At 43.9% G+C, this 13,044-nt stretch overlaps 1 protein-coding gene across 4 annotated transcripts in view; it reads left to right on the top strand.

The window, feature by feature from the left end:
- myom1b (myomesin 1b) overlaps window positions 1-13,044 on the top strand; it is a 179,921-nt gene that overhangs the window by 124,103 nt on the left and 42,774 nt on the right. For 2 of the 4 annotated variants that reach the window (XM_070893067.1, XM_070893061.1), the window contains 8 exons: window positions 859-946; window positions 1,681-1,719; window positions 1,818-1,923; window positions 2,215-2,378; window positions 5,191-5,227; window positions 6,983-7,005; window positions 9,030-9,085; window positions 9,502-9,717. In XM_070893067.1, the coding sequence (XP_070749168.1) occupies window positions 859-946; window positions 1,681-1,719; window positions 1,818-1,923; window positions 2,215-2,378; window positions 5,191-5,227; window positions 6,983-7,005; window positions 9,030-9,085; window positions 9,502-9,717 (729 nt within the window). Of the gene's footprint in view, window positions 1-858; window positions 947-1,680; window positions 1,720-1,817; window positions 1,924-2,214; window positions 2,379-5,190; window positions 5,228-6,982; window positions 7,006-9,029; window positions 9,086-9,501; window positions 10,823-13,044 lie in introns of those variants that run through there. The other 2 variants (XM_070893082.1, XM_070893073.1) reach the window with 1 other exon arrangement.

Here is a 13,044-nt window from a genome sequence, read left to right as displayed (position 1 = left end):
TAGTGGTGACAACACTAGAGGGGCGGAAGTTGGGGGGATGTGGAGTGGCCACCACGGCTCTCCCCTTAACTTAAAGGGGAGAGCTTGCACGATCTTTAAACTTCGGTCCATTGGGCCACCAGGGAGGGTTTCGGCCAGGCCAGCGGCCTGGCACCCAAGAGGGGATGCCAGGCTGCCTGTTGGTGGCCCGGCCGAATCTGGGGGCATAATTATCGGGCCGGCATAGCAGTCGGCCTACAAAAGAGAACATGGCGGCAGTGGCAGTAGGTCCTCCATGCTCCCATTACAGAAGGCCTTAGCCTCACTGGATCACCGGGAAAAAGCTTGTTTTGGCACCGCCAGGCGGGCCGAAGATTTTCACGCCGGAATTTCACTGTCGGAGAGCAGGTGGGGTAGATCAGCGGTGCGCGCTGTGATGACACACTTAGCACGGATCGGCACCAACAGAGCAGTAGGGGGGAGCGGGTCACCACCACGTTAACACAGAAGCGGTATTTTGATAACGGCGGCCATTACATGAAAGTCGGCGGCTTTTGCACTCCGCAGCATGGCCGCTGCTTTCTGGTGTTAAGAGGCCTTAAGGAGAGGGGCAATTTCGGCCCCGTCATAATTTCCATAAGAGTGCAATTCAATATGAATGTTTAACATGCTCATACCAACTTCCTTAGAAAAGTTAATACACCCTGAAAAGCACACACAGGAATCCAGTACAAGCACTGTAATCATTCATGTGGGAATATTGGAGGCTAGAAAAAATAGCCCACCATTTCCAATGGCTTCTGACAGTTTGAGAATAATTATGATGTGTGTAACCAGCTACAGTTATTCCAATTGTCCTGACTTAACATTTGCCAACAGTTTTCAAAGAAGGACGCTGGTGTTTATGAAATTGTGCTGAAAGATGACAGAGGACGAGATTCAAGTGTGCTCCGACTGCTGGAAAAAGGTACGGTTGGCAGACATTAACAATGGGGTGATTTTTAGCTTTCTGCCTTAAAGCTGTTGAGCACCATTATATGTTTGAGATTGTAAGAACCCAGGGGACACAGGCTTAAGAAGATTCCCAGACTGTTTCACATTTAACTACTTCACACAGAATGGTGAATGTGTTGAATGGACTTCCGAGGAAGACAGACCGTGTGGAAAATATGAAGGGACAATTGGCTAAATATTTGAGGGAATGCGCGATTGCTAAATATTAATTGAGATTGATGGGATTGCAGGCCTGCACTTTTCTGACCAGTGCTCCCTGCAAGTGTTGTTCCATGCTGGGAGTGCCCATATTGGCTAATCAACACTTGTATACATAACAGTAATGCAGAGTAGGGGGTTATTATCAAGATGCAGGATGCGGAGAAACCAAGTGCAGGCAGCAGAAGGAGCGTGCGGCAAACCAGTCCCACCCACCCTTTCCTTCAACGACTGTCTGTCCCACCTGTGACAGAGACTGTAATTCCCGTATTGGACTGTTCAGTCCCCTAAGAACTCATTCTTAGAGTGGAAGCAAGTCTTCCTTGATTTTGAAGGACTGCCTATGATAATTAGGATGTGAAGCAGAACACATTACTGCACATTTGAATGTACCATTGCAATCATGAATGTCAGATAATTGTAACAGAAAGAATATCAATGTAGCCATGAAATCTGCTATATCAAACTCATTTAATCTTAATTTTACAGCTTTCAGTGATGTGATAAGTGAAGTGTGCCGTGTGGCTGGTAAGTGTTCTCTAAAGAACTCTTTGCAGTATATTTTCATTTTTTTCTGGTGGTTATTAATTGGGTATGGAAACAGAGTGTTTCTGTGATCATTACAGCCCAGACTGCAACAGATGTGAAGGTACAGAGTACAGAACATGGTATCAGACTCTACTCCTTTGTTACTTACTATCTGGACGATTTGAAGACCATCTGGTACCACAGGTAAGAAATCAATTTCTTCATTACATTTGGCACCAGTAAATGGGGAGCAATGTGAATTGGACGGGCTGGCACTCGGGTGCACGGGTCCAATTCACCGATCCCTGCACCCAATGAGTGAGGATCACAAAACCTACCCCTTTCCTGTATTTGATTCTCACAGAGAAAGGGTAGTGAAATCTGAAGTTTTGCATCTGTTATTGGAGCGGTCATCTTTTTATATTGTGGGGAAGTTAGAAATAAAACACAATCTAAAGTTTAGATTGTTTTAAAATGATTGTTGTCTTTCTCCAGCGACACAAAACTTGCGTCCACAGAGAGAGTAAAGAGCGGTGTTACAGGAGAGCAAATCTGGCTGCAGATTAATGAACCCACTGAGAAGGATAAGGGCAAATACACTCTTGAACTCTTTGATGGAAAAGCAGGACACAAAAAATCAGTTGAATTGACAGGGACAGGTAAGGAAAACAGATCTACTTCTGTTCACGCTAATTTCAATACTGTAATAAAATGTTGCAGTTGATCCATCCATACAGTGTCCTTTGTGGCTCAGTGGCTAGCACACTCACCTCTGAGTCAGAAGATTGTGGGTTCAAGTCCCACTCCAGGAACTTGAGCATGTAAATCTAGGCTAACACTCCAGTGCAGTACTGATGGAGAGCTGCACTATCGGAGTTGCCGTCTTTCGGATGAGACATTAAGCCGAGGCCCTGTTCTCCCTCTCAGGTGGACGTAAAAGATCCCATGGCACTATTTCAAAGATGAGCAGGGGAGTTATCCCCAGTGACCTGGCCAATATTTATCCCTCAATCAACATAACAAAAACACATTATTTGGTCATTATTACATTACTGTTTGTGGGAGTTTGCTGTGCACAAGTTGGCTGCCACGTTTTCCACATTACAACAGTGACTACACTCCAAAAGTACTGCATAAGCTGTAAAGCGCTTTGAGACATCTGGTGGTCATGAAAGGCGCTACATAAATGCAAGTCTTTCTTTCAGCCACCCGTTGATACCAGCCCAGAACTTCTGGGGGAGGCCTTTTGGGAGCAGATCTGGGGCAAGGCAAAACTTCAGCTCCCCCATGGATGTGGCCCACACCCCATATACTGGGTTCAGGAACATTTACACGTTGCTGGCAGGCGTCCGTGCCATTTATGGCACCAATGAGATGCCCCTGCCAGGTGGGAGGGAGGGATTTAGCTTTGCACCTAACTGCAGCTTAACTGGCTCTTTCATTGCTGGCTCAAGATGATTTCAACATTTTAAAATGCGATCGCTTTCGATTTGAATCTAGCATCCTACTTGTTTTAATTTGTTTGACCCCAACGTGTCTCCTAATTAGCAACAAACTCGTTGATGCTATTTTCTCATCAAGTGAGTATGGGTCCAAGTTTCGGCTGTCCCGCAGAATGGTGCACAGCTGAGAGGCCCGCCTCTTTTGTAGAATTAAAAGCGCGCCTAAAACTTACTTCGCAATTCTCCGTGTTCAGTACGCCTGTTTAGCAGTCGGTGCGGCGCAGGACAAGCCGCTGGGGGTGGAGCTACAGCTCTGTGCCGAAAAGAGTGCCAGCAGCTGCGCGCGTGCGCAGTGAAGTCTGCACGTGTGCGCAGTAGCTCCTGGCCCTCCCAGCACCTCCTGTCTCCGGGCGACCCTATCCCTGGCTGAAGGGAAGTCGCGATGTTCGCTGCCCCTATCCCGGGCCGAGTGGCCTGCCTGCCTCACCATCCCTCGCCTCGCCACTGCCTGACCTTGGGCCTCGCCTCATCACCACTGCCCTTACCTCAAGGCCTCCTTGCCGGCCCACCCGAACACTTCCTCCGCGATGGGACAGCCCGACCAGTTCTTTGGCGCCCCCCCCCTCCGACCACCTCCTCAGCGGCGGGGCCCGCCCAACCAGCTCTTCGGCGGGCCCCACCCGAACACCTCCTCGGTGGCGGGGCCTGCCCTAACACCTCCTCGGCGGCGGGGCCTGCCCGAACTCCTCCCTGGTGGTGGGCCCCGCCCGAACCCCGCCTCAGCTGTGGGGCCCGCCTGACCAGCTCTTCAGCGGGCCCCACCCGAACACCTCCTCGGCAGGCAGGGCTGCGTGTGCTGTCGGTGGGCTCCCGCTGAATGGATAGGTGCTGCAGTAATAATTTTTTATTTGCTGATTTTTAAATTTTTTAAATTTTTGATTCATTGATTTATTGATTTATTTATTGGCTGGTTGATTTACTGATTTATTTATCATTTATTATTGATGGTGGCTCTTTATTGTTAAAAGTGAAGTATTTAATGCTTTGGAAAATCCCCTAACTTCCCTCCTCCCCACCGCCCCCCCCATCTCCTGCTCATCTCTGGCTACCTGCGCCTAATTTCTAAAGTGTACGCAAGGTTTTTCTGATCATACAAAAGTCAACACTTACTCCGTTCTAAGTTAGTTTGGAGTAACTTTTCGCTGCCTAGACTTGCAAAACAGGTGTAAGTGGCAGGTAACACCCTCTTTTGAAAAAAAAACGGAACTTAAACGAAACGAAACGAACTCACTAGAACTGGAGCAAACTAAATGCCGAGAATTGCGATTTCTAAGGTACTCCTAGTGCTCCAAAAAAGTAGGAGGAACTCCAGCCGAAATTTGGGCCCAATGAGACCGCGCCATTTAAGGATGGGAGTTTGTTGGTGCGGCGCATTATGTGGGATCAGAGGTGACATCTGCTGCATTAGTACCGGGCTTCAGCCAAGAAGGCATGACAAGTATCTTCATTGTCATAAAATCATAGAATGGTACAGCACAGAAGGAGGCCATTCAGCCCATCATGTCTTTGATAGAGCTATCCAACTAGTCCCATTCTCCCGCTCTTTAATCAGGGAGATATTTAGCCTCAGTTTGATGACTTCAATTTACTCCTGATCTCACATCACATGGGCATGAAGTTGTACCCTATAATTTAATGATGAATTGGTGCAGCACTATAGAACATTACCGAACTGTCTTTTTTCAGTTATTTAATCAGAGGTGCAGCCGCAGTGATAATGTAAACATATTTGGGTAGATTTTCAACTTGCCGTCCGGGTGCAAAATTAGCGTTGCAGATTGGCAGCTCATTGGAATCAATAGAAATAAAAATCAGGCAGTTCCTATGATAGGCAGCTGATTTGCAATGTCAGTTTTGTGCCCAGGCAGGAAAGTGAAAATCTACCCCAATGCTATTGTTTTCATTACAATTCAGTTGCTGAACTAACTGTTACACATTTAACAACCACTACTGTCTCTTCTTTTTAAAGTATTTGATGAAGCCTTTGTAGAATTCCAGAGGCTGAAGTAAGTACACCGACTTTACTGAATACTGCATGTGTGCATTTTTACATTGATTTTTTTTCTCTGCTCTCAAGACGTTGACTCCTTGCTGTAGTGTGGTTCCACAGGTGCTGGTTTCCTTTACTACTTCATTTAACTGTCCATTCTTTGGGTGAGGTTAATCAGGGTGTAACAGGCATACACACTGCATGCAAATAGACACATTTTTTATTCTCTTGAGTTGGCAATACATGTGGAGCATGACTCAACATCGATTATAATTTAAAAATGTTAAATGGGTTGCAGCATTCCATTCCATAATGCATTGAAAACATCGATATCAAGTTGCACTCACACGGCATTTCCTATTACATTTACCTACAATACCTATTATGCCTGTGGGTGGTGCTACGATGGCGGTTTTCAATGTTATTTGATAACGTTAGTAGTGCCTCACTAGTAACCCATTGGATGGTCATGCAGCAAGTTTTGTCCTCTTTTTTGGATTTGAGATCATGTGGTTGCATGTAAATGTTTTTGTCCCTATCTTCAATTCATACAGCAGAACTATGCCCACTCTCTGGCCTACACAGCCTTCTTGCATGTATTCAAGTGGTTACACAAACAGCTATAGTCTGTTGAATACGGTTAAACCTTAATGCCATTTATTTTTCAGATTTTTAAAACAAAAAAAATCTAATAATTATGAAGAAACAAGAGTGTTTTAAAATTATCCATAATTTACCAATTTTGAATGTACATATTCAAAATTTTGGAGGAAAACGTGCCCCTTGATTATCCTAGAAACTTGCTCAACAATGGATTGGGGGGTGGGCAGAGCGGGAGGTGGAGGCATTTGAAATAAATGTGTACAATTCTAAATTTGCAAACTACATCCCTGAGATTAGACAGTATCAGTAGCTTATTCAATCCTGATCCCACCTGATGTCCATGTACGTGTACTTCCAACAGGTTTTGTTAAATGGTAGTTTGAAGCAGCAGCATGTTCAATTTTCCACTTCCTAATCTTAGCACCCGTAACCCTGCCCATGCCTGGTCTGTTTGAATGATATACTCATACTAACGTATATATGAACATACAAAATATCAGTTGTGACGCCTTATACATCACATCAAGAAACTGCATCCCCTTTAGGTGCTATGTAGTCACCTGGGAGAGATGTAAAACCAGATCAAAAACCCAACACCAAGTAGAGGGAAAAAATCTGGAAAATTCCTCTCTGATTCCTTTAGGCAATTGTAACTAGTCCTGGAGATTACATTGGTAAAGAAAATAATAATATTTGGGACTTACCTCTTGTAGATGTGTTCGGCAACTGGGTCACCAGGGAAGCACTGAGCTGGTATTTATTGGTTTGTCATAGAACTTACAGTAACAGTAAATTGGTAATAACTATAAGAAGGTAAAGCATTTATTAAAAATTATGCATTTCACAGAATGTAATTTGTTACCAATATATTGTATATGTATCGATTTAAAGATGCCTACATAATCTCAAGAGTTTCTGCATTTAGTCAGTCACATGGAACAAGCAATATCACCACATCAATTAGTTCCCATTTCTCTTTTTAATGGAATTCTATTTTTAATATTACCAATAAAAATCAAACCTAAGTTTGTTTTATGGCTTCACAGTTCTGATGATACCTAAATATCTTTATAGTTCTCAATGTGTATGTATAGAATTATATTATATGCAGATTAGCAAAATTTGCCTGAATTTTTTTTTACTTTCTTTTTGAATCGTTAATAAACAGACAGGCTGCAATTGCTGAAAGAAGTGAGTATTATGTTGTCATGTTTTATAAATATATTGTTACTATTTTTATATAAGTATATAAGTTAAATTGGAGTCTAAATAGATGGATTGCTGAGATAACAGGCGCAGTTGCACTTAAAATTGTACTTATATAAGAACATAAGAAATAGGAGCAAGAATAGGCCATACGGCCCTTCGAGCCTGCTCCACCATTTAATACGATCATGGCTGACCTGATCATGGACTCAGGTTCACTTCCCTGCCCGCTCCCCATAACCTCTTATTCCCTTATCGGTTAAGAAATTGTCTATCTCTGTCTTAAATGTATTCAATGACTCAGCTTCCACAGCTCTCTGAGGCAGCGAATTCCACAGATTTGCATCCCTCTGAGAGAAGAAATTCCTCCTCATCTCAGTTTTAAATGGGCGGCCCCTTATTCTAAGATTATGCCCCCTACTTGTCTCCCCTATTAGGGGAAACATTCTCTCTGCATCCACCTTGTCAAGTCCCCTCATAATCTTATGCGTTTAGATAAGATCACCACTCATCTTCTGAATTCCAATGAGTAGAGGTCCAATCTACTCAACCTTTCCTCATGTCAACCCCCTCATCTCCGGAATCAACCCAGTGAACCTTCTCTGAACTGCCTCCAAAGCAAGTATATCCTTTCTTAAATATGGAAACCAAAACTCCAGGTGTGGCCTCATCAATACCCTGTATAACTGTAGCAAGACTTCCCTGCTTTTATACTCCATCCCCTTTGCAATAAAGGCCAAGATTCCATTGGCCTTCCTGATCACTTGCTGTACCTGCATACTAACCTTTTGTGTTTCATGCACAAGTACCCCCAGGCCCCGCTGTGCAGCACTTTGCAATTTTTCTCTGTTTAAATAATAACTTGTGCTTCGATTCTTTTTCTGCCAAAGTGCATAACCTCACACTTTCCAACATTATACTCCATCTGCCAAATTTTGACCACTCACTTAGCCTGTCTATGTCCTTTTGGAAATTTTTTTGTGTCCTCCTCACCCATTGCTTTTCCTCCCATCTTTGTATCATCAACAAACTTGGCTACGTTACACTCGGTCCCTTCATCCAAATCGTTAATATAGATTGTATATAGTTGTGGTCCCAGCACTAATTACTGATTGCAAACCCAAGAATGACCATTTATCCCAACTCTCTGTTTTCTGTTAGTTAGCCAATCCTCTATCCATGCTAATATATTACCCCCAACCCCGTGAACTTTTATCTTGTGCAGTAACCTTTTATGTGGCAACTTCTCAAATGCCTTCTGGAAGTCCAAATACACAACACCCACTGGTTCCCCTTTATCTACCCTGTTCGTTACATCCTCAAAGAACTCCAGCAAATTTGTCAATCATGACATCCCTTTCATAAATCCATGTTGATTCTGCCTGACTGAATTATGCTTTTCCAAATGTCCTGCTATTGCTTCTTTAATAATGGACTCCAACATTTTCCCAACCACAGATGTTAGGCTAACTGGTCTATAGTTTCCTGCTTTTTGTCTGCCTCCTTTTTTAAATAGGGGTGTTACATTTGCAGTTTTTCAATCTGCTGGGACCTCCCCAGAATCCAAGGAATTTTGGTAAATTACAACCTTACAATTCTTTTGAGTTTATAAATCCATTTTTTCTCAAAACACCACAATTTTGCTGGACCATACATAGGAGCGTAGGGACAGGAGGGGGGCGTTCAGCCCATTGAGCCTGTTCCACCATTCAATTAGAACTTTTCTATTACATACCTGCAGATCTGTAGTTCCTCTCCAAGGTACCCACTTGGGGGCATGAGAATGTCCTGTGATTGACTTACCCTCCAATCACGATCCCACGTTGGGAAAGCACCTAATTCCCACCTGGCCTTCCCAAAGTTGAGAGTGGGAATTCTCAACTGTCTGGTGCTGACCATACCGGGTTACTGTGTCATCATAACTATCATTTTAGTATCAGGGGATTAGCACTTTGAGATGTGTCTTCATGTCATAATGCCTAAGAGAATTTGATTTTTTTTTCTGTTAGATCGTGCTCGTGTTATCGGAGGTTTGCCTGATGTTGTTACAATCCAGGAAGGAAAGGTAAATAAAAGCAGAAAATGCTGGAAATACAGCATCCGCAATATTTTACTTTTGTTTTTAGGAAAGGTAAATGTTGTGGTACTGCTGGCTGGCAAGTATAATGCTGTGCTTCTACATTTTAACTCTGGCCTTTTAGAATAAAATAAAACAAAACAGTTTGAGGGCAGAAATTGAGCATTACAAATACAATATTGGACTTCTTATTACAGTAGATATTGAAACTCTTTCTTTAGTTTGTCAATGATCAACAGAAGATCTGTAAGAGCTAATTACAAAAATAGGTAATCCCAGTTTAAATGGGTGTAACCACACACTAAAATAAATAAGATGTTTTTAGAGTTGTATATAACTACATTTTACTGTGTAATGTCTCTTTTCGGGCTTGTTAAGAAAAATGATTTTTTTTTTTTTTTTAGTCACTTAACCTTACTTGTAATGTCTGGGGAGATCCTGTTCCTGCAGCTTCCTGGCTGAAGAATGACAGGGAACTTATGGGAGATGCTCATATGATACTGAAGTTTGAATCGGGAAAATTTGCTTCCTTCACCATCACCGATGTCAGAACCTCAGACTCTGGCAAATACAGCATTCTCGTGAAAAACAAATATGGCACTGAGACGGGCGATTTTACTGTAAGTGTGTTCATACCTGAGGAAGAAGAGCAAGCTGTACAGGAAAAAGCAGCAAAGAAAAAGTGAGGCAATTGTATTGAGGAAGATAAGAGAAAGCAAACAAGCTCAGGCTAACATATTATCAACAGTGTGTAAGTTTTAATGTGGAGGGTAGTTTACTGTTACTTGAAGAATGGTGAGATGAGAGGAATGATTTTCAAGCAACAGTTTTAAAGACTTTCATTGGCTTTACTAAACTAGTCACTGAGTGCATCTGAAGCATTGAATTAGAGAAGTAGAATTCCTATAGATAAGTTGTTAGCCAATTGATTTTTTTTGTGTCCCAAATTTCAATGTGAACACCAAATGATGTCAATGCTGTAATGAATAAAATCCCATAGCAATACACTAATAAATGGTGCACATATCCTTCATACTTACCATCACCTTGTTCCACTGTGCCTTCTTTCAAGGAATGTTGTCACATTTTTTCACCACTTCTTTCTTGTTCGTCAGCTTCCATGTTGTATTCAAAGTTGCAGTGTCTCTTGCCCAGCTTAACATTGCCAATTAAAATTAATGCTCCTACACTGCCAGGCCCATACTGGAGTGAATCTTGTATGGCTGCCAGTCAAGGTGAGGTCTGTACTTAAACCTCTATTGTAATACTATCATGCTGTCGGATCTGTCTCGCGTGTCTCCAGCCAACACCAATTTGATGAGTTGAAGTCACTACTCTGCCATCTTTGGTGCAGTCCTTTGTGATTGGATTTTTTAAGTTCTGCAGTATTTTGCCATGCTCGGGCTCCAGACATTGAATTAGTTTCTGGAGACCGCTTACTGAGTCATTCTGAATAACTTTAAAAACCACTTAGAGTTAGACTACTGCAACAAAATGTACATAACTATTACAAGAAGAACAACTTCTGCAAGCCACCAATAAAGATTCAAATATGTTAATTGCTTCCAGATTTCAGTAATAGATCAATACCAATGCCCAAAAGAGAGACACTGTAATTTTAACATGTTCAACATGGAAACAGCAATTAGTTCTAACTCACATGGGGTTAACTCTTGTTTGTCACTGGTAATTCTTTGTATGAATAAACTTACACAATGGTATTTATCTGTCAGTGGTTTCATGTGGTAAATGTGGTTTAGTCTACTTACATGGGGTGTTCCATGTAATTGGTACTGAGTTGAGAATATTCCTTTGTGCCAAAATGACAGACAGTTTAGCTTTAAAATTAAGAGAGAAAACATTGGTGGTTGTTATATTAACTCATCTCTTGATTATTAAAACCATTATTGACTGCACTCCTAGAGCTAGAATAATGATTTTTTTTCCTGCCAGAGTGAAGCAGAGGTGTTCCTTGATGTGAAATCCTTACTAAACTCACCTTTTGTTGATTATGAAACACAAACACTTTGTTGGCACTTTCATATACGTGTACTAATATTTCTTTATTGTTTGAGGTAAACTTCAATTCACACAATATTGAATGTTCACTAACTTACATGATGTAGAAAGTAATTTTTGACAATTTAGAAAAAATAATTCATGGAAAAAGGCAGTGATAGTGGCAGTTCTTACCTTGATTTACATTAACGAATCCTCTACAAGAATCATTAGTGAAAAGTTAACTGTAAATGTCAAAGTTATACCTTGTTACCTTGAGGCATAATGATGGGATCAGACAGAATTGATATTGATCTGTCTTACCATATTTAAGTCATGAAAAGTGGATGTAATAAGATGTGATTACATTAGTTAATGGACCCGAGACCCAACCAGGGGACTGTTTCTGTAAGAGCAGAATTATCATTATTTATTCACAGTAATCATTTGGCATTAATCATAGAATCATAGGGCCCAAGTTTCGGGCCGTGCCTAAAACGGCGCAGCCCAGACCTGGAGACCCATTTTTCGCGCCACAAAGTGCGCCTAAAAAAAACTTACCTATTCTCCGGCTCCCTGCAGGTCCTCTGGAGCTGGGCGCGGCGCAGCACGAGCTGTAGGGGGCGGAGCCAGGTCCCTGCGCTGAAAACAGTGCCGGGACCTCTGCACATGCGTGCTACAGTGGGCGCGCATGTGCAGTAGCTCCAGGCGCCCAACACTGTGGGAGGGGCCCGAAGCACGCAGCCCCTAGCCCTGGCCGAATGGCTTCACTGGGGCTGCGTGGATAAGGCTCCTCCCACCCGACCCGACCCCCGCTCTCCACCCCCCCCAGCGACTCGACCTCTGCTTCCCCCTGCCCCCCGGCGACCCGACCTCCGCTCCCCCGACCCGACCCGACCTCCGCGCCCCCCCCCCCCGGCGACTCTCCCACCCCGCCCGACCTCCGCGACTCTTACCCCCCCACCCCAGACCTCCGCGACTCTTTTCCCCCCCCCCCCCGGACCTCCGTGACCCCCACGAGACCCGATGCCACCTACCTGTAAATCCAGCCCGAAGTCTTGGGCCCAGCCGTTCAGCCTCCTTCTCTCCCTTCTCTCCCTTCCTTCCCTCCCTCCCTCCTCTCTTCCTCCCTCCCTCCATCCCTCCATCAATCCCTCCCTCCCTCCATCCTCTCTCCCTTCTCCCCCTCTTCCCCCCCCTTCTCTTCCTCTTCCCCCCTTCTCCTCCTCCTCTTTCTCCCCCCCTTCTCCTCCTCCCACCCCCACCCCCCTAACCCCCTTCTCCTCCCCCTCCTTCTCCTCCTCCTCCCACACCCCCCACCCCCCTCCTCCTCCTCCCCCATCCCCCTACTCCTCCCCCCCCCAACCCCACTGCTCCCCACCCCCCACCCCCTTCTCCCCCACCCTCCTTCCCCTTCTCCCCATCCCCCTTCTCCCCCTCCCCCCCCACCCATTTCTCCCTCCCCTCCCACCCCCCTTCTCCCTCTTCTCTCCCGCTTCTCCCCCTCCCCCTCCCCACCCGCCCCTCGCTGTCAGAAACACAGACACTGACAGAGAGTGAGACACACACACAGACAGAGAGAGAGATAGAGACACTGACAGAGACACACTGGGGGGGCCGTCCCAGTACGCTGTTGGAGGACTCCCGGTGCTGCAGTCGGTAAGTAGAAAATGTTTTATTTATTTATTTTTTTTTTTTATTATTTTTTATTAATTTTTTTTGATTGATTTATTGGTTGATTTATTGATGTATTTATCATTTATTATTGATGATGGCTCTTTATTTGTAAAACTGAAGTGTTTAATGTTTGTAAACTTCCCTTTAAACCCCCCCCCCATTCCCTACGCCTGATTTGTAACCTACGCCTGATTTTCTAAAGTGTAGACAAGGTTTTTTCGAGCGTACAAAAATCTTCACTTACTCCATTCTAAGTTAGTTTGGAGTAAGTT

The sequence above is a fragment of the Pristiophorus japonicus genome, chromosome 1 (assembly GCF_044704955.1).
Source record: "Pristiophorus japonicus isolate sPriJap1 chromosome 1, sPriJap1.hap1, whole genome shotgun sequence".
Taxonomy (NCBI): Eukaryota; Metazoa; Chordata; class Chondrichthyes; family Pristiophoridae; genus Pristiophorus; species Pristiophorus japonicus.
Note: the sequence above shows the minus strand (reverse complement) of the source record. Positions and strands in the feature narration are given on the sequence as shown.